Source organism: Penicillium samsonianum (genome assembly GCF_028829775.1).
Source record: "Penicillium samsonianum strain IBT 33392 chromosome Unknown utg000004l_segment0_segment0, whole genome shotgun sequence".
NCBI classification, from domain to species: Eukaryota; Fungi; Ascomycota; class Eurotiomycetes; order Eurotiales; family Aspergillaceae; genus Penicillium; species Penicillium samsonianum.
In genome coordinates, this window is record NW_026643262.1 from 2,975,867 (window position 1) to 2,999,430 (window position 23,564).

Genomic DNA, 23,564 nt, shown 5'->3' on the forward strand with positions numbered 1-23,564 from the left:
GCAATGCTATGTGTATTTTCTAATTTCTTATCTTTCTTTCTCCAATATAAATTCCCCGGAAGTTCATCTCCGCAGAGGGGCAGCTGATAACACAATAGAGAGCCTCCATCCCGCCATCTCATCTCTTTTCTACTTCTCTTCTCAATTCAGATTGTCTCAATTCAGATTGTCTCAATTCAGATTGTCTCAATTCAGATTGTCTCAATTCAAGCCAGTCCCAATTATAATCCCAGTCTCGATCCCAATCTCAGACTCAATTGCAATGCCAGCCTTCAAACCCATGACCAAAGAACCCCAAAAGGAATCCCCTCCAAAGCGGAGTGAGTCTCCAACTCCAATCTCTCAATGACACAGAACAACGGAGAACCCCAAAACTAACAATCCGAACAGTATGGGCCTCCCTAATAACAAACATGTCCTACCTCCCAGGCCTCCTAACCCTCCACCACTCCCTCAACCACCCCTCTCCAGACCAAAGCATCACAAACCAACCCCAAACCTCACCATCCTCCCCAACCCAAGGAACAAAATACCCCTTCATAGCCTTCTATACCTCAACCTTTCCAGCAGAAGGCCTCAAAATCCTCCAAAGCCGCAACATCCAATCCCAATGGGTCCCGTCGGTGACACCCGCCAGCACCCGCAGCTACGCAGCAGACCCGCGCTTCGCTGAAACATGGAACAAGCTAGTCGTCTTCTCTCTCGAGCAGTATGAGCGCGTTGTCCTCCTCGACGGCGACATTCTCGTGCGCCGGAACATGGACTCGCTAATGGAGTTACCACTCGACGACGAAACCGATTCCGAGGGGAGCCGGGTGTTCGCGGCTGCGCATGCTTGCGCTTGTAATCCCATGAAGAAGGCTCATTATCCTGCTAATTGGTATGTAACATGTACTGAGATATATCTGATTTGCTTGCACTCCCGATATCGCCCTGTACGTACTACAACTACAGTACTAACATTTCTCCCTCCAGGATCCCCTCGAACTGCGCCTACACAACGCAACACTCCACTCCCACCGAGGCGCAAAGCATCGCGCCACCACCGGGCTCGGGAGTCGGGATGCTGAACAGCGGAGTATTAGTCGTGCGGCCTTCTGCGCGTGTGTATGGCGAAATCACCGCTGCGTTGCAGGAGACAGCGCGGATTGAGCGGTATGACTTCCCTGATCAGGAGTTACTGTCTGATGTTTTTGCTGGGCGGTGGGTTGCGTTGCCTTACGTTTATAATGCGCTTAAGACGTTGCGGATTGCGGGTGTGCATGATAGTATTTGGAGGGACTCGGAGGTTCGGGCTGTGCATTATATCTTTGCTACGAAGCCTTGGCATGAGGAGGTTGTAGAGAGGGGTGATTTGTCTGGGTTAGATGAGACGGGGGTTTGGTGGTGGAGGGCTAATTGGGAGAGGATGAGGGTTGAGAGGGGGGTTGGTGTTTTGGATGAGTTTTCTGGGTCTGGGTGATATTTCATGTAGAAGGTTTACTGTTGTAGATTTATAGATTTGTAGATGATTACCTAGGTACAGTTACGAATAGATACATAGTCTGTACAGACGCCATTTCAGGTTCATATTGATAGTGAGTGGTATTGATATTGATATGGATATGAATATCGATGTCAATCTGAACAGCTCCTATATCAGATGCAATACATGCAGGTCGATCTAAGTATATCCATGCAAGGGTGCAATCCGCATCAACGTCGTCAAGCGTCAAGCATCACGCATTCTCATCTGTTCAATTCCAATCAACCATCATACCCAACAGCCTGGAGCTCTTTCCGCACCGCATCCTCAGTCTGGATCTTCTTCATCTGTGTATCCTCCAGCTTCTCGCCACCAGCAAGACGCATCTTAAGCTCATCAATAGCGCGGATCTTCTTCAGCAGGCCACGGATCTTCTTATCCTGGGCAGAAGGGTCCTCAACAGGGGCGGGAGCAGCGACAGGGGCAGGAGCAGGAGCAGGAATAGGGGCAGCGGCAGGAGGGGGAGCAGGGGCAGACTTGGCCGCACTGATTCCATTCGGGACGCCAGCATTCTTGCCGCGGTTACGGTTGCGGTCTGGGCTGGGCCCAGTCGGGGCATTGGCAGGGGGAGTATCAGTTCCATCTTCCTTGGCCTTCTTGGCCGCCTCGCGCTTCTTCTTGTTCTTCGCGGCGGACTTGGACAGGTTCTCGGCAGGCAGGGTGACGCCGCCGCCGGGCGCGGCTCCGGGAGGCAGGTACTCCTCCAAGGGCTCGGCGCCGGGGATCTCACGACGGCGGGGCTTGCCGAAAGTGTTCATGCTGGCGCCGGGCACACCGTCGCGGACAAAGGCAGCACCGCCTTCATCTTCACGCTTGAATGCGAGCGGGGTCAGCTGGCCGCGGGCACCGGGGGACGGTATGCACCTGCGGGCTTGACGGGGGCCTTGCGCGTGCCCATGTAGGCAGTGGCGGAGGGGGTGGGGCACAGGCACCTTGGTGAGCGGCTCGCCCAGCGGGTGCTGCTCGATGCTCTGCGGGCGCCAGGTGACGTCGTAGAGCTCGGTCATCTCCTCGTTGTAGGTGAGACCACCGCTAACGTGCCAGATGCGCACGCCGTTGTCGACGCGCAGGCGGGGGCTGGTTGTCGCGGTCAGGATGTACTGTCCGTCGGGCGACCAGGCGCACACGCTGGCGTTGGAGGCCTCGACGGTGGTGATCTTGTGGTAGTTCTTGTCCATGTCGTAGAGGTCCATCTGTCCTGCCAGGTTACCGAAACCGGCAACCAGCACGAAGCGGCCATGGGGCGAGAACTGTATAGTGTTGCGCGGCGCGAGGGGGAAGTTATGCTTGGGCACACCGCGGAAGTTGAAGATGGTCGTCTTAGCGGGCATGTAGCCGTACACAACACCGAATTCCTTCGAGTTGGGGTTCCAGCTAACATCGTGAATAGGACCTTCCTTATCTGTTGATTGTCAGTTGAGTTCCACGAGTAGTAAAGCCAAAAAAAAAAAAACATACCAAGATCAATGCGCGAGTCGAATGCACCGCTAGCGCTCAGCAAGTACAGGGTCGTCTCGCCGTAGTAACTCTTGCCAGTGCGATCCACCTCAGTCTGCGCAAGCACGATCAAAGTAGTTCCGGAAGCGTTCCACTTCAGCTGGACCTTATCGCCCTTGAAGAAACTCTTCTGGGACACGGGCGCAGTGAATTGCGGGACAATAAACACCTTAACCTGGGCAGGCTGGCCCTTGCGCTCAGGAATGAACACAGCAATGGACTGAGTCTGACCAGGCGACAGCGCAAAGTCCGCCACTCCCTCCACGCGCAACTTGTTCCAAACAGTGGACAGGTTGTCGCTCTGGTAGAACTGAACCTCGTTGGTCACGGTACGGGCGCACAACCGCTCATCAGCAGTGTACTGCAAGTTCCAACCGGTCTGCGACTTCTGGACGAAACTTCCAACAACAGAGTGAACGTCCCCGTCCTCAATGGCACGCCACACCTTCAAGTTCTTGACGGCATCTCCGTTCTCGTCCTTGGATGTGCGCTGCCAGGTGATCACATAAGTACCGAGTGGCGAAAATCCAAGCTCAAACACGTTATCGGCGGGGATGGTTCCAACGACTTGGCCCACAGAGGGGTCGATAATGGTGACCCTGTGTTGGAAACGAATGTTAGATTTTGGATGTGAAAGTGGGGGGAAATCAACTTACTTCTCGGGCGATGCCCATGCGAAATACCGGCCACACGGCGAGTAGCCGCTACAGCGGAGGTTGCCCTCTGGTCTGGAGAACGAGTCAGCGAAATTTCTTGTTTGTTATCTGGGTCAATTCTTACTTCGCGAACCCAGAAAGGGGCTGGTAGACAGGGGCGGCATCCATGATGCTAATGCCCTTGAGCGTGCGGACTGTGCGATTATCAGCAACCATTCATCCACCGGCGACTCAGTCGAGAAAAAAATACGAGGGAAGAAAAACACATACAAGCAAGTTGCGTAGGAGCAGCCATCTTGATTTCGACTCGCAGGTCTAGAATGAATCCACCAAAAGAAGAGAAATCGAATGCTTTTCGGGAACACAAGGTAAAATGGATTCTTCCAAGAAGAAACACGAATCACAAAGCACTTATAGGACCAAAATAACCTCGCAGCGAACAACGGACCCAGTGAAATAATGGGAGTCGAACAAAGGCGAAGCGAAATGGGCTTTTCGGGGGTATTTCTCGGATTGGGAATTCGTGGGGGGTTTCTGGGCAAGTGAAAACAGCAAGTCGGCGGAATAGAAGACTGCTAGACAAGTCAATGCCAGCAAAAGAGGTCGGGCGAAGAAAGGTAGTTGGGGTGGTTGAAGAGTGAAGGGAAGAAAATTCGGGTTTGGCGATGTGGCTCAGGCGGCATGCCGTCATTTGCGGTATACGCGTTGTGCCGGGAATCCCAATTGTACAGATTCTACGCTTCGGGCTAGGCTTGAAGCTTGAATATAACTATATAGTAGCTTAATTATATATTATTCAATGTGTATAGATACCTAGAATAATGCCTAGGTGTTCTGGATTTACGTGGAAAAGACAGGTGGCAATGGTTTTTAGAGGGGAAGAACCAATCAGGTACTGACGATACTCTGGATATTTTGAAGAGAACATATCTCAATACACTTCAATTTTCTCTGCTTATAATTACATGCATAGTCATTGTTCCTTCGAAACAAACACACACACAAAAAAAGAAGCAATCCATTCGAGGCATCAAGCCACTAAAAGAAAAACGCCTTCGTAACCTCTTGAATCTACCAAAGCATGAACCAGACTTTAATCCCGGCCTGGTGAGCCAAATCCACTGTTGCTGTGACCCGGCGTGGAAACCAATCGTGGAGTTCTGGCAGTAGTATCAACAACGTCCGAGTCAAAAGTCATACCATCAACCATGCGAGCATCCTCATTCATAGGCTCGGGCGTCATTGATCCAGCCGGCGACGTCGACATCATGGAGCTCTCCCCGGCATGGTGCTGTTGTTGCTGAAGATATGAAGCCAGCGGAGTCGGGCGATTGACATTCGAGCTGCCCATAGAAGTAGGCCGTGCTCCGATACCTCCAGAAGACACACGGTTCATTCCAGGAGGACGAGAAATCGGTCCGCTGTAAGTACTGTTGGCGCCCTCGCCAAAACCGACCAGACTGGCATTACCCTCGTCACTGGCGTTACCGATACTGGAGGTGCCGTCGTCTTCGTGGTCCTCGCTCATTTTGTCGGCGTCGTATGTGTCGCTACTGCTGGCCCAGGTTGTGCGTCCGGCGATGCTACCCGTCGCGCTAGCGCTGCCAACTGTGCTGCGCTCCTTCAGTGCTTGACTCTCGAAGTATCCTGGAGCATACGACGGGGGCACTTGGCCGGAGGATGATTGACCACCGGCGCGGGCTGTAGCAACGCGCTCAAGGCCGGCTAAGCGGGAAATTCGGTCTGCGCGCTCGGCCTCTAGGGTTGTGGTGGAGGATGTGGAGGACTGGTGCGCATGGTGGCTGTGGGGGAATGGTTGGCCCTGGTGGCCGTCTTTGATGGCTGTGGTCGAGAGAGCAGAGAGCGATGTAGTGCCGGAGTTGGGGGTGCCTCTGATTTCCCCATTAATTAGCCAAGTCAGTTAACTCTCCAAGTTACGTATAGACACAGGGAAGACGGAGTTATAGAGAGCTCTTACGGTCCCATATCCGATGGAGTGACGGGGTCCGATGGGGGAGGAGGCAAATTGATCAGCGTTGGAGTAGTCATGCTGTGGAGATATGGTGATGAATCTCTGAAAATTAAGCAGAGTCAATAATTCAGTGATAGATGTCCAAAGAGATGGGGGTTGGAGAAAGAGAGGAGGAGAGATGGTGGACTTGAGCTGGAGAACTAAATAATTAATCCCCCCACGTCATACCTCGGGGTTACATACCGCAAATATTAGTGGCCATTCGAACAATAATACTACGGGCCACCATATTATAGTCCTCAGATACTTGGCCTAATTAATCTGGTATTCCGCTTTTAAGGCCTCTCTATCCTTGACAAAATATTGAATTATCCGATTTGTCTGGTTCAAGACGATATTAAGTAGTGTTATTTCATCTCTATTTTTGATGTCTTTTATATGAATATGGAGCTCCGCTGTCATGATGGACGCTAAACACCACCATCCGAGATCTGTCCCGCCTTTCATCTTTCCCCCTTCAGGTCATTGTTCGGAATTTACCAGAAATCCAATACTGGCAAACACACTACGCCAAATTCATGCATTCGTTCATTCATGTATATAATCGCCTATACTAAAACAGTGGAAGAGAAAACAGCCCGCTGCTCCCCCTTCAATTCCTAACCAACCTTCCGATTCTCATAATGCCCCCGAAGATCATCCACCTCTTTCTGAAGTTTGGTGAGATCGGCCAGTATGTCAAGGGCATTGGATGGTTGTGGGGCTGGCGTCTGGTTCTCCTTCAAACCCATCACATCACTATTACGGGCCATGGAATCTCGAGTGCGCCGAGGCGGAGGGGGCGGGGGTGGTCCAGTAGAGCCACCCGGTACACTCCCATAGGATGATGCCCGCCGCCCAGCCTTCAGTGATGATGGTCTGGAGTTAGTGGGGGGAGACAGGTTCGGCGAGATATCTCCCAATGAAGCAGACGCCTGGAAGACTCCCGATGATGGTGGAGGCATGCTGATTCTCTTGCTTTCCAGCGCCCGACTGGAAGGGACTGGACTGGGAGGCTGAGAGCTATCATTGCTCTCCGAGTCGTAAGATATATTTAATCTGCTGCTAGTTTTGGACTGTGTAGACTTGGATCTCCGCATCTGGCTGTGCCGTCGACTGAGAGGTGGCGTCGGGGGCCGCTTATGCTGAGACTGGCTGCGCTGGAGGGAGTCCGTCGACCCTGTTGCTCCCGGGACTGAGAAATAGTCCGCGGCTGATGATAGAGACACCGAGCTGGGATGCGAGGCGCCGGGAGTCACATTCCCATGGGAGCCATGAATTGACAGGCGGTTAGTAGACCGGGACCGGGCGGTCTGGGATGATTCTGTGGTAGCTGTAGAGCCAATTCTGCGGCCGTGATGACTCCTAGGCGGAGGCGGCGGCTTCTTGTCTTTGGCCCGGCCGAGAGGGTTGCTTGTGTCAAGCTCTACAGACAACCGTGCCGCAGGACGTCCTGCATGAGAGCTGTCTGCACCTGTTGCAGACCGCATGTTGTGGTCGGGTGATATGGGGGATCCATCTGTTGATGGAGCTGGGTGTGGAGCTGACCCAAAAGATTCTCGTGGTCGATCATCCTTATGGGGAGCTGAGCTCTTGTACCCATTAATTTCGTCCTCACTATCGCTCGCCGACACATCCGGGTGGAATGGGTTTGTCTCTTCATCCGAGGAGCTCGACTCATCTACCTCGCGTTTGAGCGATATCGACGACTTCCTGGGGTAACCATTCGGGGTTATAGGTGAAGTTGATAGAGGCTTGGAGGGCAAAACAGGGGCAAAAGTGCCCGAGTTGGTAGACAATGGATCTGCGGGATTGCCTGTATACCCGGATTCATATCAGCGTCATGTTGGGAATGATTTCCCGGTGTTACCAGGGAAGGCTCAAGAGGGGAAAGAGGGGGAAAACAATACTCACCCAGGTTTCTAGGTCGGAAAGGATTCGATCCAGACATTGCGAGAATAGATATGTTAGAATAGAGGGAAAAGGAAAAAGAGAGGAATTGAGGGGTCCCCGCTGAGGTTCTTATCCATGAGGTTTCCTCGTTTCTACGCGCCGCTTTCCGAGATCGAGTCCGGCTGCCCCGAGAGGCTTTGAAATAAAATGCATAAAAGTACATTTGTTCGTATATTGGGATAATAAATAGTTCGGTCAAATTGGAATATTGAAACAAATGCGTCCCAGCTCCCTATTGTACATGGGAAAAGGGAACAGGTATGGTACAGAAGCATATAAAAAATAAAAAAACGCTCGACAGAGAATACAAAACCCCCATATGCCTCACCCATTGCTGTGAAGTAATTAAAAAAGACCCTCCCATATTCAACCCCCATCACCGCTCGTTATAGACATGCCATGTCTCTTCACCCTCGAAAAACTTATGTGCCAGGCAATTGCCACTCTCCGTGGGCTGGCTGAATGCAATTTGTCCCTTTGTTATTTCCATCCCGTAAATAAAGTTGATGACCACGCAGTCGAGGAGATCTAAAGCGATTCCCTTTCGCCGCGAGGATCCGGAGGTCCAGATGCGAGAGACCCCGACGATGGCGGGGCGGATTTCATCTCGCGTCGAGACAGAGGAGCCGTTGTGTGCGTCGCCATTTTGTTCCTTCACCACCGGTCGCGATTCCCAGATGCGCTCGGTCAGACAGAGCCCGACACAGCGACTGTCCTTCATATGCAGAAAGACCCGGTATCGATCTACTTTCTCGGTCGGACCATCCTGCAAATGTTTGGGCGGTTCCGTTTGACTCCAGAGGGTCTCGTCGTCGATTTCCGGTGATGAGAGCTCTTTATTGACAACCTCGAGAACCTTCTTCGCTTGGCTCTTGGCGCTAGGGGACGCCTTGCGGTCCACAATTACCACATATCCCTCGTCGAATCGAGTCGCTTCGTAAACCCAGCGCGAGGCGTTCGCACGCATAAATGCCTTGCCTAGGTCGATCCCAGTCGCATTCATCTCGTGGAACTTTTTATGCAGTGCCGCATCCTCTGTATTGGACGGGATATATTCCATACCACAAGTAGCACAGGTCTTTCGTGTATCACTCCCCAAGTCGATCTGCATCTGGCGCATGACAGGTTGTTTCTGACCTTTCTGCTTGGGTGGGTCCATAGATGCGCGTACGCTATTGGAGTTGACCTCTGTCAAGGGTGATCCGGTCGGGGCAGCTTCCTTGTGCTTGCGCTTGAGAAACGCAAATGTCGGCTTGCGAGTATTTGCTGGCGGTGGGGTTAACCGTGGTGGTGGCGATGATGGTGGTGTGGTGAGATCGTCAATATCATCGAGCGTGCCTTCCGACAACAGGGAATTCCGACGCGACGGGCTCGACAGCACGGCAGCTGAAGACTCGCGGATGGCATATTGCAGGTTGGCCTCAGCTTCATCGGAGTCATCCACGCGTCTTTTCTTCGCGGCGCGCTCATCGTCGTAGACGCGCCATGTTGGTCGTCCGTAGGTTTTCATAAGGCCTCTGAAATGGAATGTTAGTTCACTCCTTGTAAATTGGACAAAATACACATACCTCTTAAATGAATTGGTAACTGTCCACGGCATGACCCTGACTTTTCCAAAATTTGCTCTGGACAAGGTGGGATGAAGGAAGTTGAGAAAGTCCTTGGTGACGGCACGCGTGGAAACACTAGTCTGTTTTAGGTCATATTGTTTCGAATGACTAACGTTGACTTGTTGACTTACCTCCAGAGCTTCTCAGGGCTTTATCCCTTACAATGTGTTTTCTGTTGTTTTGCTTTGGAGTTGAGAGGAAGTTTCAAGTTCAGGTAGAAAAAAGATGAAATGGAAATGATCAACAGTTCCTGGTGGAGAGCTGGGTTTTGTAAAAAAAATAAAAATAAAAATAAAAAGGAGAGTCTCGCCACCAGCCGGGATTAATACCGGACCAAGGAGAAATGAGGAAGATGAAAAGAGTCAGAGAAGTGAAGATGATGATGTGAAGATGTGAAGATGTGCAGAGTATAACAAATAACAATCACCAGCCTCAAATTCCTGTGGTTGGTATGTCGGGCACTTCTTTTTTTTTTTTTTTTTTTTTTCCTCGCCCCCTTTCTAAACTGATTCACAATAATATATGAGACGAAGTACACAATTGGCAGGCAGAGACAGGCTCCAATGTCAAAATTCAACCAATGAGACTATCTTGTTGTACTGGGCAAAGTCTATGGAGATTAAAGATGACGCTCTCCTGAACCCCCCCTTGGCTTCTCGCCAAGGTGCAAGGCTTCCATGGCCAGTAAGGCCTTCCCCGTATTGCATTGTGCAAGGAAACGCACGTTGGAATTGTGATGGTCCTTATTGACCGCTCTAATGCTTCTGCTTCACGCTCAGCGCCTAAAGGCTACAGGATACAGGCTACAGGTTGCAATTATTTATCCATTTCAAAGAATATACCGGGCGCTTGGGGCCAACCCAACACAAACTATTCCGTGCTGATTGGGTCAAGACCCGAGAGAGACCTTCGATCTTGCTCGGTGATTGGCTTGGGAATATCAGCCAGGTTACGAGGTCATCGACATATGGGAGGCCTGGTCCCCCGGATTTCAGTGTACAGACTCGGTGGCAACTGAGCGCTTGGCATGTCATCGTGGAAAGATGGGATTCTAGTGCTGGAGCCTACATGATACACATTCCTTCCGGTCGCTAGCCGGACCGGACCGCGGGGTCCAAATTCACGGCCGAGAGAGGGCATCACAAGCTGTGACTCTGAACAACTGTCTCAGAGAATGATTGCCGGAAGAGCTGCTCCTTGTTCAGGGCCCTCAGATTTCCTGCCCTGGTGACAAAGTGACAAAGCTTCCTTGTGCCACCTTTGCCATTCTAATCCATTCATGGCCTTCGTATCTGTGCTGACCCTTCTCATCCACTGGACAGGAGCCTCTGGGTGTATGAAGTACGCTGGCCCCTAAGAGGCAATGCTGGACATGAACCAGTCAGATCTGTTTGTTCTGAGTCACCAACGCAATTTTATGCAGAGAATGTTACACATACTCATCATCTGGTCTAACCCAATCCTCCAGTTGTATTCATTGTGCTCTAGATAGTACTGTGAGGGCCAACCTTTCCAATCTACCAGGGTCTACGGAGTGGTCCAGAGGTAGATAGTCTCAAGCAAGTTTTTTCCAGGGTTGGTCCATTGTTGTCAAGCGCTATTATTGCTGGGATGTCGGACCTATCAATCTATCGACAAAAGAGAAGCCTTGTGGCTTTCCTTGTCAGATTGTGGCTGGTTCGAACGCAGCTGGGATCGTACATACAAAGTACAAGCATGTACTCCGTAAACGGCATAACTAACTGGGGGGTAATGTCGATCTCCCTGCTGACGAAGAGTGGCACTAAACCGTTGAAGCTAACATGAAAAGGGAATTTCCAAGGATATCGGAGACTATGAGTAGAGAGTAGAGACAATATCCCAATATATATATATATATATATATATGTGTAGTGTGGAGTCCTATATTTTGCTATTCTATTCTACTTCGTACTATTTTACTATTTAGACGTATAAAAAGTCCGAAGAATGCATTCTAATCCATAAAGAATTCAAATCAAAATCTAATAGTTAATAATATAGTTAATATATTACCATGCAGAGTCAGATTCTATATAATTCTACTTTCTACCAGCTGACGGACTCCGGTCCCCTTGCCGCTTTTTTATCTCCTCCGAGAGTTTCCTCCCCCCCAAAAACTCTTCAACACCAACATCTTTGCAAATCTAATACCAACTACAATGTCGGACCAAGAACAAGCTGCTGGCAAGAGAAAGCGTGCGAGTAAGTATTTGATCTGCTTTTTATATTCTTCCCCCTTGCTTTATAGCAATCTCGTTCTGTTTGCTTTTTTTCTTCTTTTTTCTTTCTCTCCAAAAAACTAGGAAGACTCGAATCACAGATCCAAACATCAATTCTTCCATCAATTTTGATTTGGTCCGTGTGACATGTCGCTGTCCCCTCGCACATCCCACACCTGTCACCTTTTCCCCCTTCCCTTTACCCCTCACCCTAAATTGCAATTCTCATCGCAAGCTTAAACTTCAACATGTCTGACATTTCATCTCCAGGGACCCAGTCATGCCCTCCTCCGGAGCTCCCCCAGCTAGTTGCCGAACAGCATGTCCCAATTCCATCCCATGACAAGGACACCCAACGCTTGATTGTGGTTCTCTCCAATGCCAGTCTGGAGACCTACAAGGCTGTCTCCAGTGGACGTTCAGGAACCAAGGATGAAAAGTTCTCTCTGTTGAACAGCGACGAGCACATCGGTATCATGCGCAAAATGAACCGTGATATCAGTGAAGCCCGACCGGATATTACCCACCAGGTACGATTCAACATCGCCAGTGGCAATAGAAAGGTCAAAAAAGAACATCCACTAACCCACCGTAGTGCTTGCTCACTCTTCTCGATTCCCCCGTGAACAAGGCCGGTCGGCTCCAAATTTTCATCCACACCGCCAAGGGCGTCTTGATCGAAGTCAACCCTTCCGTCCGCATCCCGAGAACATTCAAGCGGTTCGCCGGTCTGATGGTCCAGCTGCTCCACCGACTCTCCATCCGTTCGACCAACTCACAGGAAAAGCTCCTTAAGGTTATTAAGAACCCGATCACCGACCACCTACCCCCCAACTGCCGCAAGGTGACCATGAGTTTCGAGGCGCCCGTGGTCCGCACCAAGGACTACTTGGAGTCGTTGAACCCCAACGAGAGTGTCGCCATCTTCGTCGGTGCCATGGCCAAGGGCCACGACGACTTTGCCGACTCCTTCAAGGATGAAACTATCAGTATCAGCAACTACAGTCTTAGTGCCAGTGTTGCCTGCAGCAAATTCTGCCACGCTGCCGAAGAGGTCTGGGATATCCTCTGAGAAACTCCGCCAGAAAAAAAAAAGAAAGAAATCGCGCCCAGAGAGCGCGCGTCCTTGTCGTCTGTACTGACGGCTCATTTGCCAACTTTTTTTTTTAACGGGCGGGGATTGAGTTGCACACAGGACGAAGGTACGGGTCATATCTCTGGATATGTCTGTCCTTGTTCGAGTATTTTGGCTGTTATCTAAGCCCAACTCTCTCTACCTTTCTCTATCTCTCTGTTTTGTTTGGGGGAAGCCACTGGGAATCCTGGATACCTGGGACAGCTACCAAGCATCGGGATTCATCCCAAGGTTGTCTGTGGGTGTGTAAAGAGCACCTGGTTCTTTTTTCCCCCTCAGCATACGTTACGGGTCGGATGGCATTTGGTTCCTTTTCGCCAGTCCTTGATCCATCTTGCCTCCATCCAGCTTCAACCTCGACTGCTGCGATGTGTAGACCAGAAAAAGTGAACAGCACATAGATCAGGGCCCATTGATTTGGGATTCCTGAGACACATATCTTCAACTTCTGTGTTCAATAAAAATATGGCTTTTTTATTTTTTTTACATCTTTTTCTCCAGTAATCTCTAGTAATCTCCAGTAATAATCCTGATCCTTGACGTGGCATGCAATTAGCCTCGCCTCACTTTGAATGTGCGAATCGGATCGATGGTGGCGATATGAGATGCACTTCTGCCCATCGTCTTATATTTGGTTCTTATTGTACTTGGATACTATAGATAACTATCACATTATTCTATGTAAATCATGTTACTACCTAGAAAATAACCTATCAAAAAACCCAACCCCAAATTATCAACGTACGATGTACTGTTGTACTGTTGTATGACTCAAAAACCCGTAGCGGTCAGCACATCTACCCAAGTCCACCTGGCAGCAGGTCTTTTCTTCTTCCTCCACTCGAAAGTCTACCATTTGCTCACACAAAAGGAACAAGTAAGCAAAAAGCCCACTTAACCTCGATAGGCTCCTGCACCTCGCTCAGGACATCCAGAACAGACGCCCCATCCGCTAACAGGAATCCACATTGGCTCCCCGCGATGACCTGGCAGGGACCCATCTGCACCCCTCCAGCCATAGAGCGTTTCACTTTGCTCAGAGTTGGGCCCCTAGATATCCGAAAGCAGCCAGGAACAGGAACGGCCTCCGGTCTGACTACTGTGCCACTGGAAGTACGGACTGGCTTTCTTTCTATTCTTACCAAGGACGGAGTACGGAGCATGGCTTTGGGCCTTTAACACGCCTCGCCCTTGGACTGTTTCAACTGTCCTGTGCAGATCGGGTACTGAGCATTGACTTGATCTTTCGGCCAATCGTCTCTGGACCCCACCTGCCTGACTCCATACCAGAAATCACACGTCCTCAAGTGTCCACCAACGTACTCCGTACTATCGGGAGACATGCGGTGTTCTGGATGACCCCTTTTCGCCAGCTTGGGCAGGATTTCGGAAGCTGCTAGTTTATTCCGTCTCTGTTTTTGGATTAGAGTCACACAGCATTTATTCTGACTGGCTCTTGGGGGACCGTTCATGTGGCCTCGTTTTTTGGCGTCATAGTTCTTGGTTATAGACTTGGATTCCCTCACCGTATATATCTTTACCGGTTCCATTTAATCTCTCTCTTTCTTTCCATCCACCTTCGTTTTTTTTTTCATATCCCCATTCCTTTTAATTCTTTGTACGTGCTGGTATCCAGGCACGTCGACTTCATCCTTCGCAATGCCCGTTTCGCATATCACCCTGACCGTCTCTCACCTCCCAACTTCTACCTCTTTCTTCTTATCATGTTTGCAGCCATTGGGATACCAATTCATCGGTAGACATGACGATTATATAGGGTTCGGTCAGAAGCAGGGGGAACCTGCTGATTTCTGGATGACTGAGACTAAGCCTGGGTGAGTGATATATACAAAGAGAAACACCCTGTCTTTCGACAACGCTGACCAGAACCAAAGATCTCCTCCTGGTGCAGTCCATGTCGCCTTTCCAGCCCCGTCGAAAGACGCAGTCGGCTCGTTCTTCATAAGCGCCCTAAAAGCCGGCGCGAAGATCCACGGCGAACCCAAGATGCGAGATTCGCAATCTGGGTACTTCAGTGCAGCCGTCATCGACTTCGACGGCAACAGCATTGAAGCGGTGTACCGGCCCAGCAACGCCTCGGTTATATCAGAGGCAAGCGGGCCGACAATGGCTCTTCTGGAGGGTTCCAGCCGCTCTGTGGTCTCAAAGGCGGGCAGCAAAGCTAGCACCATCAAGGCAGAGAGCATCGCACCCCCAAGGTCTGAGGCCATGTCTGAGACCAGATCCATAGCAAGATCTGAGGCAAGATCCGAAGCCCGATCCGAGGCCAAGTCTCGCGCCATTTCCAAAGCACCCACAACCTTTGAGCGGTCTGCACCCACTGTCGTCTCCCGAGGCCCGCCGCCACCGTCATACACCATGCAAGCACCCGCACCGCCACAGAGCGACGACGGCAGCAAGGCAGCGAAGACCATCGTTGGCACGCTGATTGGGGCCGCCGCAGGCGCAGCAATCGCCTACGCAATGGTCAAGGGCGACTCGCAGTCAACGACCCAAGAGCCAGAACAGCCTACGCAGTTCGCAAGCAGCTTCCCCCAAATCAAAGCTGCGGCCCAATCCTTCTTCGGCAACGACGACCAACAATCCCAATACCGCGCCATCGAAGCACCCCCACCACCGCGCAGCGCCTACACCACTGCCTCAAACCCACGCTCAACCCTAACGCGCAGCGTAACCTCCAAGAACCCCCGCGCCAGCACAATCTACGACGGCACCGAATACATGCACGAAAACCCACGCCGTGCCTCAGAAGGCAGCATCTACAGTATTCCGGAAGACATCCCGCTCCGGGCAATCGAGTACCCACCGGCCAGCAACGCCTCCCAGCAACGCTACGCCTGCGCCCCCTCAACCTTCATCAGCAGCTACCACGACGAGCGGACCCGGGGCGTGCCGAGCAGCGTACACAGCTCCTCGACGATCAAAGCGTCGCAGAGCACACACCGCCGCCACAGCCACGATGACCGCGACGGGTACGAGTCTACCGTCTCACAGCGCTCGCACAAGGGCCAGCAAAGCACGCACTCGTACCGCGCAGCATCGGTGCGCTCGTCCTCGCACGTCGGAAAGGATAACGCTAGCGTTGCATCGTCTTCCCGCTCCGCGCGCAATATCCCCCTTCCCGCTGGCTCAAACGCAACATACTACTCCAGTCCCAGTATCCACAGCAAGGAGGGCAGGAACTCATATTTGTCTGCAAGGGATGTCCCGCTTCCTGAGAGTGTGGCGGATCTCGATGTTGACTCGCATGTTTCGCCGGATGACTCGATTAGCCAGGTTGGGTCGCGTGCGCATCGGCATCGCTCCCATCGGTCGAAGAGTTCGAAGGGGTCTAGGGCTGATGAGCATGATTCCGGGAGTCAGGTTTCTAGGGCCAGTCAGAGGACTGCTAAGGCTGGGGAGGGGTCGAGGGCTGGGAGTCGACGGGCGAGTCAGGTTGTTTGATGATGATGATGACGATAATGTTCTTGATGCATTTTTCGAAATACGTCTGCTTGGTTCCACCTTCCTTGTGACGGGACTGGCTTTGGTTTCTTTTGCATTTATTTCTTTCTCTCTTTTTGGTGCTGGACTTACTTGGACTTGCTTTGAGTCTGGGTTTTGGTTCAGTTCGGGGGATATTTCGATACGACAGACTTTGATTTGATGGTTTTCTACTATTAATCTTTTGATTTGCATTTACACAGATAGATATACATACATATACATATATGGAGTCGGGAGTTGGGCAATTGGAATGCATTATTCAAGACAATCCGTGTTCGAAGTTGTAGTTGATATAGCGATGATCAGTCCATCAATCCAACACTACGATGTACAAACTACAGTCTACAGATATCAAAAGTTCACACACAAGACGGGCCTGCCTAGATTGTGCTATTTAAGATAGAAAACGATAAAAGCCCCTAAACACAAGACACAAGACACACAATAGGCGATCTCGAACTACTCTCCAAACCCTCAGAGCATTACCCACCGAGTCTGAAGCATCGCCTAGTACAAGCACAGAAGCAAAAGAACGGGAGAAAACTCGGCAAAAATCCATAATTCAATCCTAGACGCATGCAGCGTTTGAAAAAGAGAAGAAATGGATGCCATGAATGCATGAGAATTTGTCATAAGGATCGTTGGATATGAAAAGTCCCAGAAACTCAGCCCAACAACAAGGTCAAACCCGGCGCAAATGGAGTTTTTAGGCACGGAAGCAGGAAGCAACGCGCGCAAGAAACAGGTGCATTTGAAATCAAGACACAGAGTTTGGGGATGAAAAAAAACTGAAAACGTTTCTACGACCACAGGTACGCCAGGCTTTCGCGGATTCTGAATCTAGAGCGGAGGGCAAAGAAAGAGGAAAGATGCAGAGCGACGTTGAGATGACACCGATGAAAAGTGGTCGAGCGAGATAGGGGCCGCAAGGAGGGTTATTGAGGGGGAGAAAGAGAGAAGAACATAAGAAGCGAAGAAGGAATCAGATTTGTCGTTGCACTCAAATAGCGTACTTCCGCGTCCACTCGCGAGCTGTCGCCTCGTACCGCGGTCGGTCGGTCTTGTAGACGTGCGCGATTTCGGGCACAAGAGGATCGTCCGGGTTGGGGTCTGTGAGCATCGAGCAAATGGAGAGCAACACTATGGGTCGGTTAGAGATTGTGCGTGGCAGAGAATGAAAGGAGAGATCTTGCTCACCTTTAGAGATGGTGAGAGCAGGGCTCCATTGGTCTCTCAGGATGTCCAGACAGATGCTGCCGTTGGAGTTGATGTTGGGGTGGTAGATGCGAGTGGTGAAGTTGACCTTGGGAGGCTTGAAGGGGTAGTCGGTAGGGAAGTGGATGGCAAGGAAGAAGACACCGCCAGAGTATGGGGAGTCACCCTATAGGATCTATTAGTATCATGAATCTGGTGATGAATCTTTGGACCTCGCAGAGGGCCAAATGGCCCCCAAGGTCCTCCAGAGCAGAGACGAGAGCAACTTACAGGACCCATGATGGTCGCTTGCCAGTGGAACTGCGAAAAAGAAGACAAGTCAGTCATCCACGATCCTCTCATTGATATCAACCTGGTCAAAACCGGGGCGGGTTGTGCCCCGCCACACGGCGCCAAGCAAGAAAACGAGTGTTCATACCAGGTCATCTCCAACGGGGCCAGCGGAGCAGGAAGAGGGTGGATCACTAGAGGAAAGTTAGAATCATGAAGCGCAGATGATGGCATCAGGATAGGCTTACCGGCCGAGGTCAGTGAGTTCCTTGTTAATACGCTTGAGAGCCATGACGAGCAAAGAGAGAAGATGTAGAAAGTAAAAAGAAACTGGGTGATGGATCGTCAGTTATTGATTCTCAAAAGTTAGAGAGAAAGTAAGTCGACTTACGATTACGTCTTTGTGTGGAAAAGAAGAGGGAAGAAGATAATTGCGAGTCTCAAGAGGGGGAAAAGTGCCCAGGTGGGCGGAATCGATTCTGTCGGTATTGTACGGCCCAATACGGGAATACCGGGCGCCACACTGAGATGACACATCATGATTCAGCTTTGAGGGTACCTGTTATTTGAGGCATTGAAGAATGAGGCAGAAGCAGACAGAATGTTAGATATATACGTATATCTTTTTGAATCAAATTCGATTGCTTTATGAAAGAAGGCAAATCTCTCGATAGGGCTGGATCATCGAATTTGGCGGGGTTAGGCAAAGGCATATACATAAGACAGCATTTGCAGATATTTCAAATGTTCAGCCTGGTGAATAGAGAGCAGTTCCTACCTAATAAGGTAGATCTAATAATATATTTCTTAATATTTAAAGGTTTTAATGATCAAATTTTATATTGAAACCTTTGAATCCTCAACTTCAATATACCTCTGTATTGAAAATCTGTATTACACCGCATGATATTGATACACTGCCCCTCGATGATGTCACGTGCGGGTGAGGCGCAATTTCCCGCTTGTCCTAAAAAGGAAGGAACTATGCTTTTGATAGCGTGACCATATACTACTCAGGGCTACCTGGGTACTGGGTACTACTGATGTCCTTCCTGGCTACTATTATAAGTACCTTTATACCTCTTTGAAACATTCAATTGGGATATCTTCTATATACAAGTATGTTCTTTTTATTTTTAGACAAAGGCCTGCTTGCCTGTAATGGCACGGCCCAGGATCAAAGCTATTGGAATATGCATTAGCCTCAGCCCAACACAATCAAGCAGGAATCACTTACCATGGATATCACTTTGACCCTCGTAGGTCTGTACCACAAACAGGTTGGCCACATGGCGGGCAATGTGATACTCGTCACTGGCAGCGTTGCCACCGAAGATTTCTTGTAGACTAATACCAATATCAGTAAAACAAACCAAAAAGATAAGACAGAGAAACTAAAACTTACACTCTAGAATTAGCCAGAGCACGGTCACAGTTCTGACGCTTGATCATCGAGATCATCTCAGGCGTAGCCTTGCCAGCATCCTTAAGACGAGCCACTTGAACCGCAGCCAGTGTTCCGTAAGCAGCATCCGTAGCAGCGTTAGCCAACTTCATCTGAATAAGCTGGTACTTGGCAAGCGGGTTGCCCTTGAACTGCTTGCGCTCCAGACTGTACTCGCGCGCACGGGCAAGACAATCCTCTAAGGCACCCATGGCACCAAAGGCAATTCCCAAACGGGCACTGTTCAAGCATGTAAAGGGACCCTTGAGGCCCTCGACATCGGGCAGCATATTCTCCGCCGGTACTGGGCAGTTATCCATATGGATCATACCAGTGATGGAAGCACGCAAGGCAGTCTTATTCTTGATAGCGGGGGTCTCGTACGACCCGGGCGTCGCACGCTCTCGCTCCACAATAAACCCACGGATCTGCCCGGTGGACTCGAGCTTAGCCCACACGAGCGCGAGATCGGCGATGGGGGAGTTCGTGATCCAGGTCTTGCTGCCGGAGAGCAGGTACATGCCCTTCTGCGTAGGGTGCTCGCGCGCCACGGTCTCCATGGAGCCAGGGTCAGAACCGTGGTTGGGCTCTGTCAAGCCGAAGCAGCCGGCAACTGTGCCCTTAGCGAGGCCAGGCAGGAAGCGCTGCTTTTGCTCTTCTGTCCCGAACTCGTAGATGCCGGTCATGGCTAGCGAGCTCTGAACTGACATGCCTGATCGGTATCCCGAGTCCACGCGCTCGACTTCCTTGGTGATGAGGCCGGATGCCACGGTGCTGACACCGGCGCATCCGTATCCTTCAATTGAAGCGCCGAGGAGACCCAGATCGCCCATCTCCTCTAGGATTCGACGGTCGTAATCCTCATTGCGGTAGGCCTCTGCAAGGGGGTCACTAACGTCAGTTCACCATTTCACAACAGAAGCAAAGTAAATTAAACATACCCAAAATGCGGGGCGCAAGTTTATCCTGGCAGTATTGGCGTGCTGTATCCTGAATTGCCAGTTCCTCCTCTGTGAACAGCTCCGCTGCGGCGAGGGGATCTTCCCAGTTGAAGACGGCCGAGGAGGCATACCGGCGGCCTGCCACGGAGGTAGGACCAGCCTGGATTGAGCGCGCAGCTGCGCGAAGAAGAGATCGGTTCATCATAGCTAAAACAAAGAAGAAAGACAATTATACAGAGTGGAGAGAGAGAACAAAAGTTGTCAATTGTTGCGGGGGAGCTCAATCAAATATGCACTAATGGCGGAGACCTCGGCAGTCTTGCAAGTTTGGGGTAAATGGAATCACCGAGTGCAATATACTAGGAATGATGGAAGTACAAGATCAACGATAACTCGGCCTTTGTTTTTATCCAAAACCAATGTGATTCGACAGAATCCCCGAGCAATGGGCTGTTTTGGATCCGCATGTTCGACCGACTCGGACTTTTTCGGTCTATCCGGGTGGGCTCTATGCCAAGCACCGAGATACATTATGCGGAGTAGAGAATATTTGATTGAAGTGTGTAAACTAATTAAAAAATAAAAATTGAGATCATACAGCACTCAAGCTGAGGATGGACGGGGATCCAAGTGGCAGTGCGTCAAATGTCGCCAACGACAACAGCTAGGCCAAATGCCCGTCCATCCATTCATATACACTGGGCAATGCCATTTACCAGGGAAGTGGTCTAATTTTGTACGGAGATATAGCCCAATTTCATTAGTAGTTCGCTCTAAATGTATGCTTCTAGTATCCATATTCCCCTGCAACAACTGTGGTCATCAATCATAGGCCGTTATTACTATGTACAAAGAGAACAATCGAGGGAAAGCATTCCAAGCCCCGGGTAGATCACGCTGGCATCTGACTCTGAAGGAAGTCAAACACTCCCGTAGGGAAATAATCCTCGTCAAATCCCCAAAGATCCGCCATCATAGGGTCAACCGAACCCTCCGATAGACCGGGCTCCTGCTTTCCTGGGGTCAAAGGAGGTTCAAAGCCATTGCTGCGTTCAGCCGATAGCGGTGCCACTCCAAGCAATGGAGGCGGGTGATTCAAAATCGTGTCACGCTCACCCAGCATCTGCGCTCCGGGGATGACCACCGGCTTGAAGAGAGAATGAGATTCCTGCGCAGTTGACCCCATGGAATGTTGGGTACCGGCAGTACGCTTCTCCCATTCCTCGAGCCCAGTCAGCATCTTACGGAGACCCCGGGCGATGTGGTGGCTCAGGTGGCGCTCGCTCGCCCGCTGGCTACAGGAGACCATGAGCTCGACGATCCGCCCAACAAGAACACGCACGTAGTTCACGTCAACGTGTAAGCCTGCCGAGGCGATTGAGGTCCGTTTGCCCTGGCTCCCGGGAATGGCCCCGTTCGAGCAAACCTTGGCTGCGATCTTTAGCAGAAATACCGCGGCAAATGTGATCATGCTGTGGAGATATAGTGGAACGCCGACGAGCGCCAGCTGGATATCTCGCTCGTCCAGGCAAACCTGGAGAGTCGCAATGGCTGATTCAACCGCGATGTTGGCACGCTTCCTGCGTTCAAATGACATTTGTCCTGAAGAGGTAGATGAGTGGTATGTGCGCAAAGCAACTGAGTTCAGCTGTAGCCGAGAAAAATGATAGTGCATATACACGGCCTTGTATGGATATGCGCCAACGTAACGACTCCCCGCTGTAGTAAGATATTAGACGATGTAGTTGTGTCTCAGAAAGTCAAGACTTACCGAGTCTAGGAAGCCATGCTGACTTCCAGTCCCCTATATCAACATCGTATTGATCAATCTTAGGGAAATCGCTCTCGGGGACCTCTAGGTCGACGTCTGGACCGAATGCGAAATATATACGAGTGAGAATAATGAACAGGTCGACCTGGCTGTGAAGTCGAAGGTCTCCTTGTGAAGTTGATGAGTTTTGTGTAAAGACATTGTGTTGAGTGATACTGGCATCTTCGTGGATCATCGGTGGTCGGCCGTATGCAATAGAAAAGTGGTGTTCCAAGGTCTGAAAAGTATGAGCAAAAACAACAATACTTGGGTCAAAGATTACTCACGTAGAGGAGATACCATAGCCTCGCCTGTTCCATGTGTTCTGGCGACCCCTGTGTGGCTTTGCGAAAGAACTGGTGAAGGTTGCGCTCGGTTGCAATACGAACCGCATAGCCAGAGAGCTTCCAACTAACATCCGCAAGCCAAAATGCTCCAATACACAGTGCACGGATATCATCCAAGGTATGATGGTGGCCCAACATAGACTCCGATGCCAATCTTGCAAACTCGGTGTAGCATGTATCAAACATGCGTTCCTTGGTTGGCATGTGAAGCGCGGTGACAGCCAAAATTGCGGCAGACAGCATGGATGAAGACCGTCGAACAGACGTCAAGTCTTTGTGTGCTAGCAATGCTCCATCCCATAGGTAGCGGTTGAGTACCTGGTCGAACTGATAGAACAGCTCCTCCGCTTCCTGGATATCAACCACTCCGCGCGAGATGAGATCAGTGACCAGTGCTTGGTCCGGGGCAAGCTTTTGTCCGGGCGAGCTCTCACGATTTTCACTGAGCTGCGTCACCTCATATAGACTGCCCATCGGTGCTGTGACCAGAGAGGTTGCGCCAGTTTCCTCGCGGTCCAAAGAATATCGTGCCTGTTGTTGGGGGAAGCCATAGTTGGACCTTGCAGCTGTGCCATTCCTTATTGTACTGCCGGCTGGCTCAGCCCTTTTATATTGCGCAAGTCCATTATCATCAGTCGAGACTGTGGAGTCTTTCCTGCCTCTCTTACTCGAAGGCGTCTCGATTGTACCACCGCCTGCTTGGTAGTATGATAACTCCGGTAGCTGGGATTTCCTGAGCAGGTCTGTCATTGCCGATTCGACCATTGATTTCCACCTGTCGTAGTCGGGGCAATCAGTATATGTTACCGATGTAAACACCGAAGATAAGGCACTTACTCAGCTTCGTCCTCTAGTAAAGTCTGGAGACTTTTGTTCACAACACACTCTAGTCCCATGCGCTGACACCGCGAGCACACGGAGTCAGTTGCCTTCATGTCACAGCGCACCTTGTGCCGCTTACACTCAGTGCATGCCCGTATCCGTCGGGAGATCTTCGGAACATGGTGAGGGCGATCCTCCGGGGTGAAGGCACCCTGCGGGGGAGAAGCGGACGAGGCGTCCCCATTGGCCTCGAATTGAATGCGATTCCGCTTCATATTAGTGTGAAGGCTGGACTCATCCTCCTCCTGGCGCATTCCGGGGAAGATAAAAAGGCGGGGTCGGAGCAGCTTCACACCCGTCGGCCGGTTCTGGCCCGAATTACTCATTCCCGGTTTCGCTGCCTGAGGCAGTCATGCATATTCAGGCCCAGATAAGGCACACATCGGTCTGAGCTTCGCCGGTCACATGATTATTTGATACGCTATACCCAATTAGGTTTAAATGGTGTCGCGCTTCCAGCCCAGCGCGTTCGCGTACTGCGACAGGTCAAGCTCAACTTTACACCACAAGATTCCAACTTG

At 50.8% G+C, this 23,564-nt stretch overlaps 10 protein-coding genes across 10 annotated transcripts; 3 read left to right on the forward strand and 7 right to left on the reverse strand.

Moving 5' to 3' along the window:
* Positions 1-262: 262 nt before the first annotated feature.
* Positions 263-1,462, forward strand: N7471_008039 (Glycosyl transferase family 8; the record flags this gene model as incomplete). The annotated part of the gene is made up of 3 exons (XM_057280758.1): positions 263-320; positions 391-880; positions 976-1,462. The coding sequence occupies 3 exons, from the start codon at positions 263-265 to the stop codon at positions 1,460-1,462; spliced, it is 1,035 nt and encodes a 344-aa protein (XP_057135018.1).
* A 284-nt stretch (positions 1,463-1,746) lies between these two features.
* Positions 1,747-3,973, reverse strand: N7471_008040 (translation initiation factor 2A; the record flags this gene model as incomplete). The annotated part of the gene is made up of 5 exons (XM_057280759.1): positions 1,747-2,927; positions 2,984-3,621; positions 3,679-3,750; positions 3,803-3,872; positions 3,949-3,973. 5 exons carry the CDS (start codon positions 3,971-3,973, stop codon positions 1,747-1,749), a joined length of 1,986 nt encoding a protein of 661 aa, XP_057135019.1.
* A 798-nt stretch (positions 3,974-4,771) lies between these two features.
* N7471_008041 (uncharacterized protein) lies at positions 4,772-5,727 on the reverse strand (the record flags this gene model as incomplete). Its single annotated transcript, XM_057280760.1, has 2 exons — positions 4,772-5,570; positions 5,657-5,727. The coding sequence occupies 2 exons, from the start codon at positions 5,725-5,727 to the stop codon at positions 4,772-4,774; spliced, it is 870 nt and encodes a 289-aa protein (XP_057135020.1).
* A 582-nt stretch (positions 5,728-6,309) lies between these two features.
* On the reverse strand, positions 6,310-7,640 carry N7471_008042 (uncharacterized protein; the record flags this gene model as incomplete). Its single annotated transcript, XM_057280761.1, has 2 exons — positions 6,310-7,505; positions 7,604-7,640. The coding sequence occupies 2 exons, from the start codon at positions 7,638-7,640 to the stop codon at positions 6,310-6,312; spliced, it is 1,233 nt and encodes a 410-aa protein (XP_057135021.1).
* Positions 7,641-8,018: 378 nt separating this feature from the next.
* On the reverse strand, positions 8,019-9,242 carry N7471_008043 (ESCO family N-acetyltransferase; the record flags this gene model as incomplete). The annotated part of the gene is made up of 2 exons (XM_057280762.1): positions 8,019-9,159; positions 9,211-9,242. The coding sequence occupies 2 exons, from the start codon at positions 9,240-9,242 to the stop codon at positions 8,019-8,021; spliced, it is 1,173 nt and encodes a 390-aa protein (XP_057135022.1).
* Positions 9,243-11,432: 2,190 nt separating this feature from the next.
* On the forward strand, positions 11,433-12,564 carry N7471_008044 (18S rRNA pseudouridine methyltransferase; the record flags this gene model as incomplete). The annotated part of the gene is made up of 3 exons (XM_057280763.1): positions 11,433-11,475; positions 11,763-12,022; positions 12,088-12,564. 3 exons carry the CDS (start codon positions 11,433-11,435, stop codon positions 12,562-12,564), a joined length of 780 nt encoding a protein of 259 aa, XP_057135023.1.
* Positions 12,565-14,286: 1,722 nt separating this feature from the next.
* On the forward strand, positions 14,287-16,092 carry N7471_008045 (VOC family protein; the record flags this gene model as incomplete). Its single annotated transcript, XM_057280764.1, has 2 exons — positions 14,287-14,462; positions 14,523-16,092. The coding sequence occupies 2 exons, from the start codon at positions 14,287-14,289 to the stop codon at positions 16,090-16,092; spliced, it is 1,746 nt and encodes a 581-aa protein (XP_057135024.1).
* Positions 16,093-17,134: 1,042 nt separating this feature from the next.
* On the reverse strand, positions 17,135-17,911 carry N7471_008046 (putative ubiquitin conjugating enzyme (UbcD); the record flags this gene model as incomplete). Its single annotated transcript, XM_057280765.1, has 5 exons — positions 17,135-17,274; positions 17,332-17,515; positions 17,620-17,649; positions 17,768-17,813; positions 17,868-17,911. 5 exons carry the CDS (start codon positions 17,909-17,911, stop codon positions 17,135-17,137), a joined length of 444 nt encoding a protein of 147 aa, XP_057135025.1.
* A 790-nt stretch (positions 17,912-18,701) lies between these two features.
* On the reverse strand, positions 18,702-20,211 carry N7471_008047 (acyl-CoA dehydrogenase). The gene is made up of 4 exons (XM_057280766.1): positions 20,005-20,211; positions 19,025-19,940; positions 18,857-18,966; positions 18,702-18,802 (listed from the first exon to the last, which is right to left on the reverse strand). Exons 1-4 carry the CDS (start codon positions 20,207-20,209, stop codon positions 18,756-18,758), a joined length of 1,278 nt encoding a protein of 425 aa, XP_057135026.1. The 5' UTR covers positions 20,210-20,211; the 3' UTR covers positions 18,702-18,755.
* Positions 20,212-20,754: 543 nt separating this feature from the next.
* Positions 20,755-23,369, reverse strand: N7471_008048 (uncharacterized protein; the record flags this gene model as incomplete). Its single annotated transcript, XM_057280767.1, has 4 exons — positions 20,755-21,723; positions 21,776-22,052; positions 22,102-22,936; positions 22,999-23,369. 4 exons carry the CDS (start codon positions 23,367-23,369, stop codon positions 20,897-20,899), a joined length of 2,310 nt encoding a protein of 769 aa, XP_057135027.1. The 3' UTR covers positions 20,755-20,896.
* Between the last annotated feature and the right edge of the window lie 195 nt (positions 23,370-23,564).

Coding starts and splice junctions, on each gene's coding strand:
- N7471_008047 (XM_057280766.1), bottom strand. CDS start 20,209: ATGATGAACCGATCTCTTCTTCGCGCAGCTGCGCGCTCAATCCAGGCT. Junction 18,967..19,024: donor GCTCTGGCTAATTCTAGAGT/GTAAGTTTTAGT, acceptor TATTGGTATTAG/TCTACAAGAAATCTTCGGTG. Junction 18,803..18,856: donor GGGTCAAAGTGATATCCATG/GTAAGTGATTCC, acceptor ATATTCCAATAG/CTTTGATCCTGGGCCGTGCC.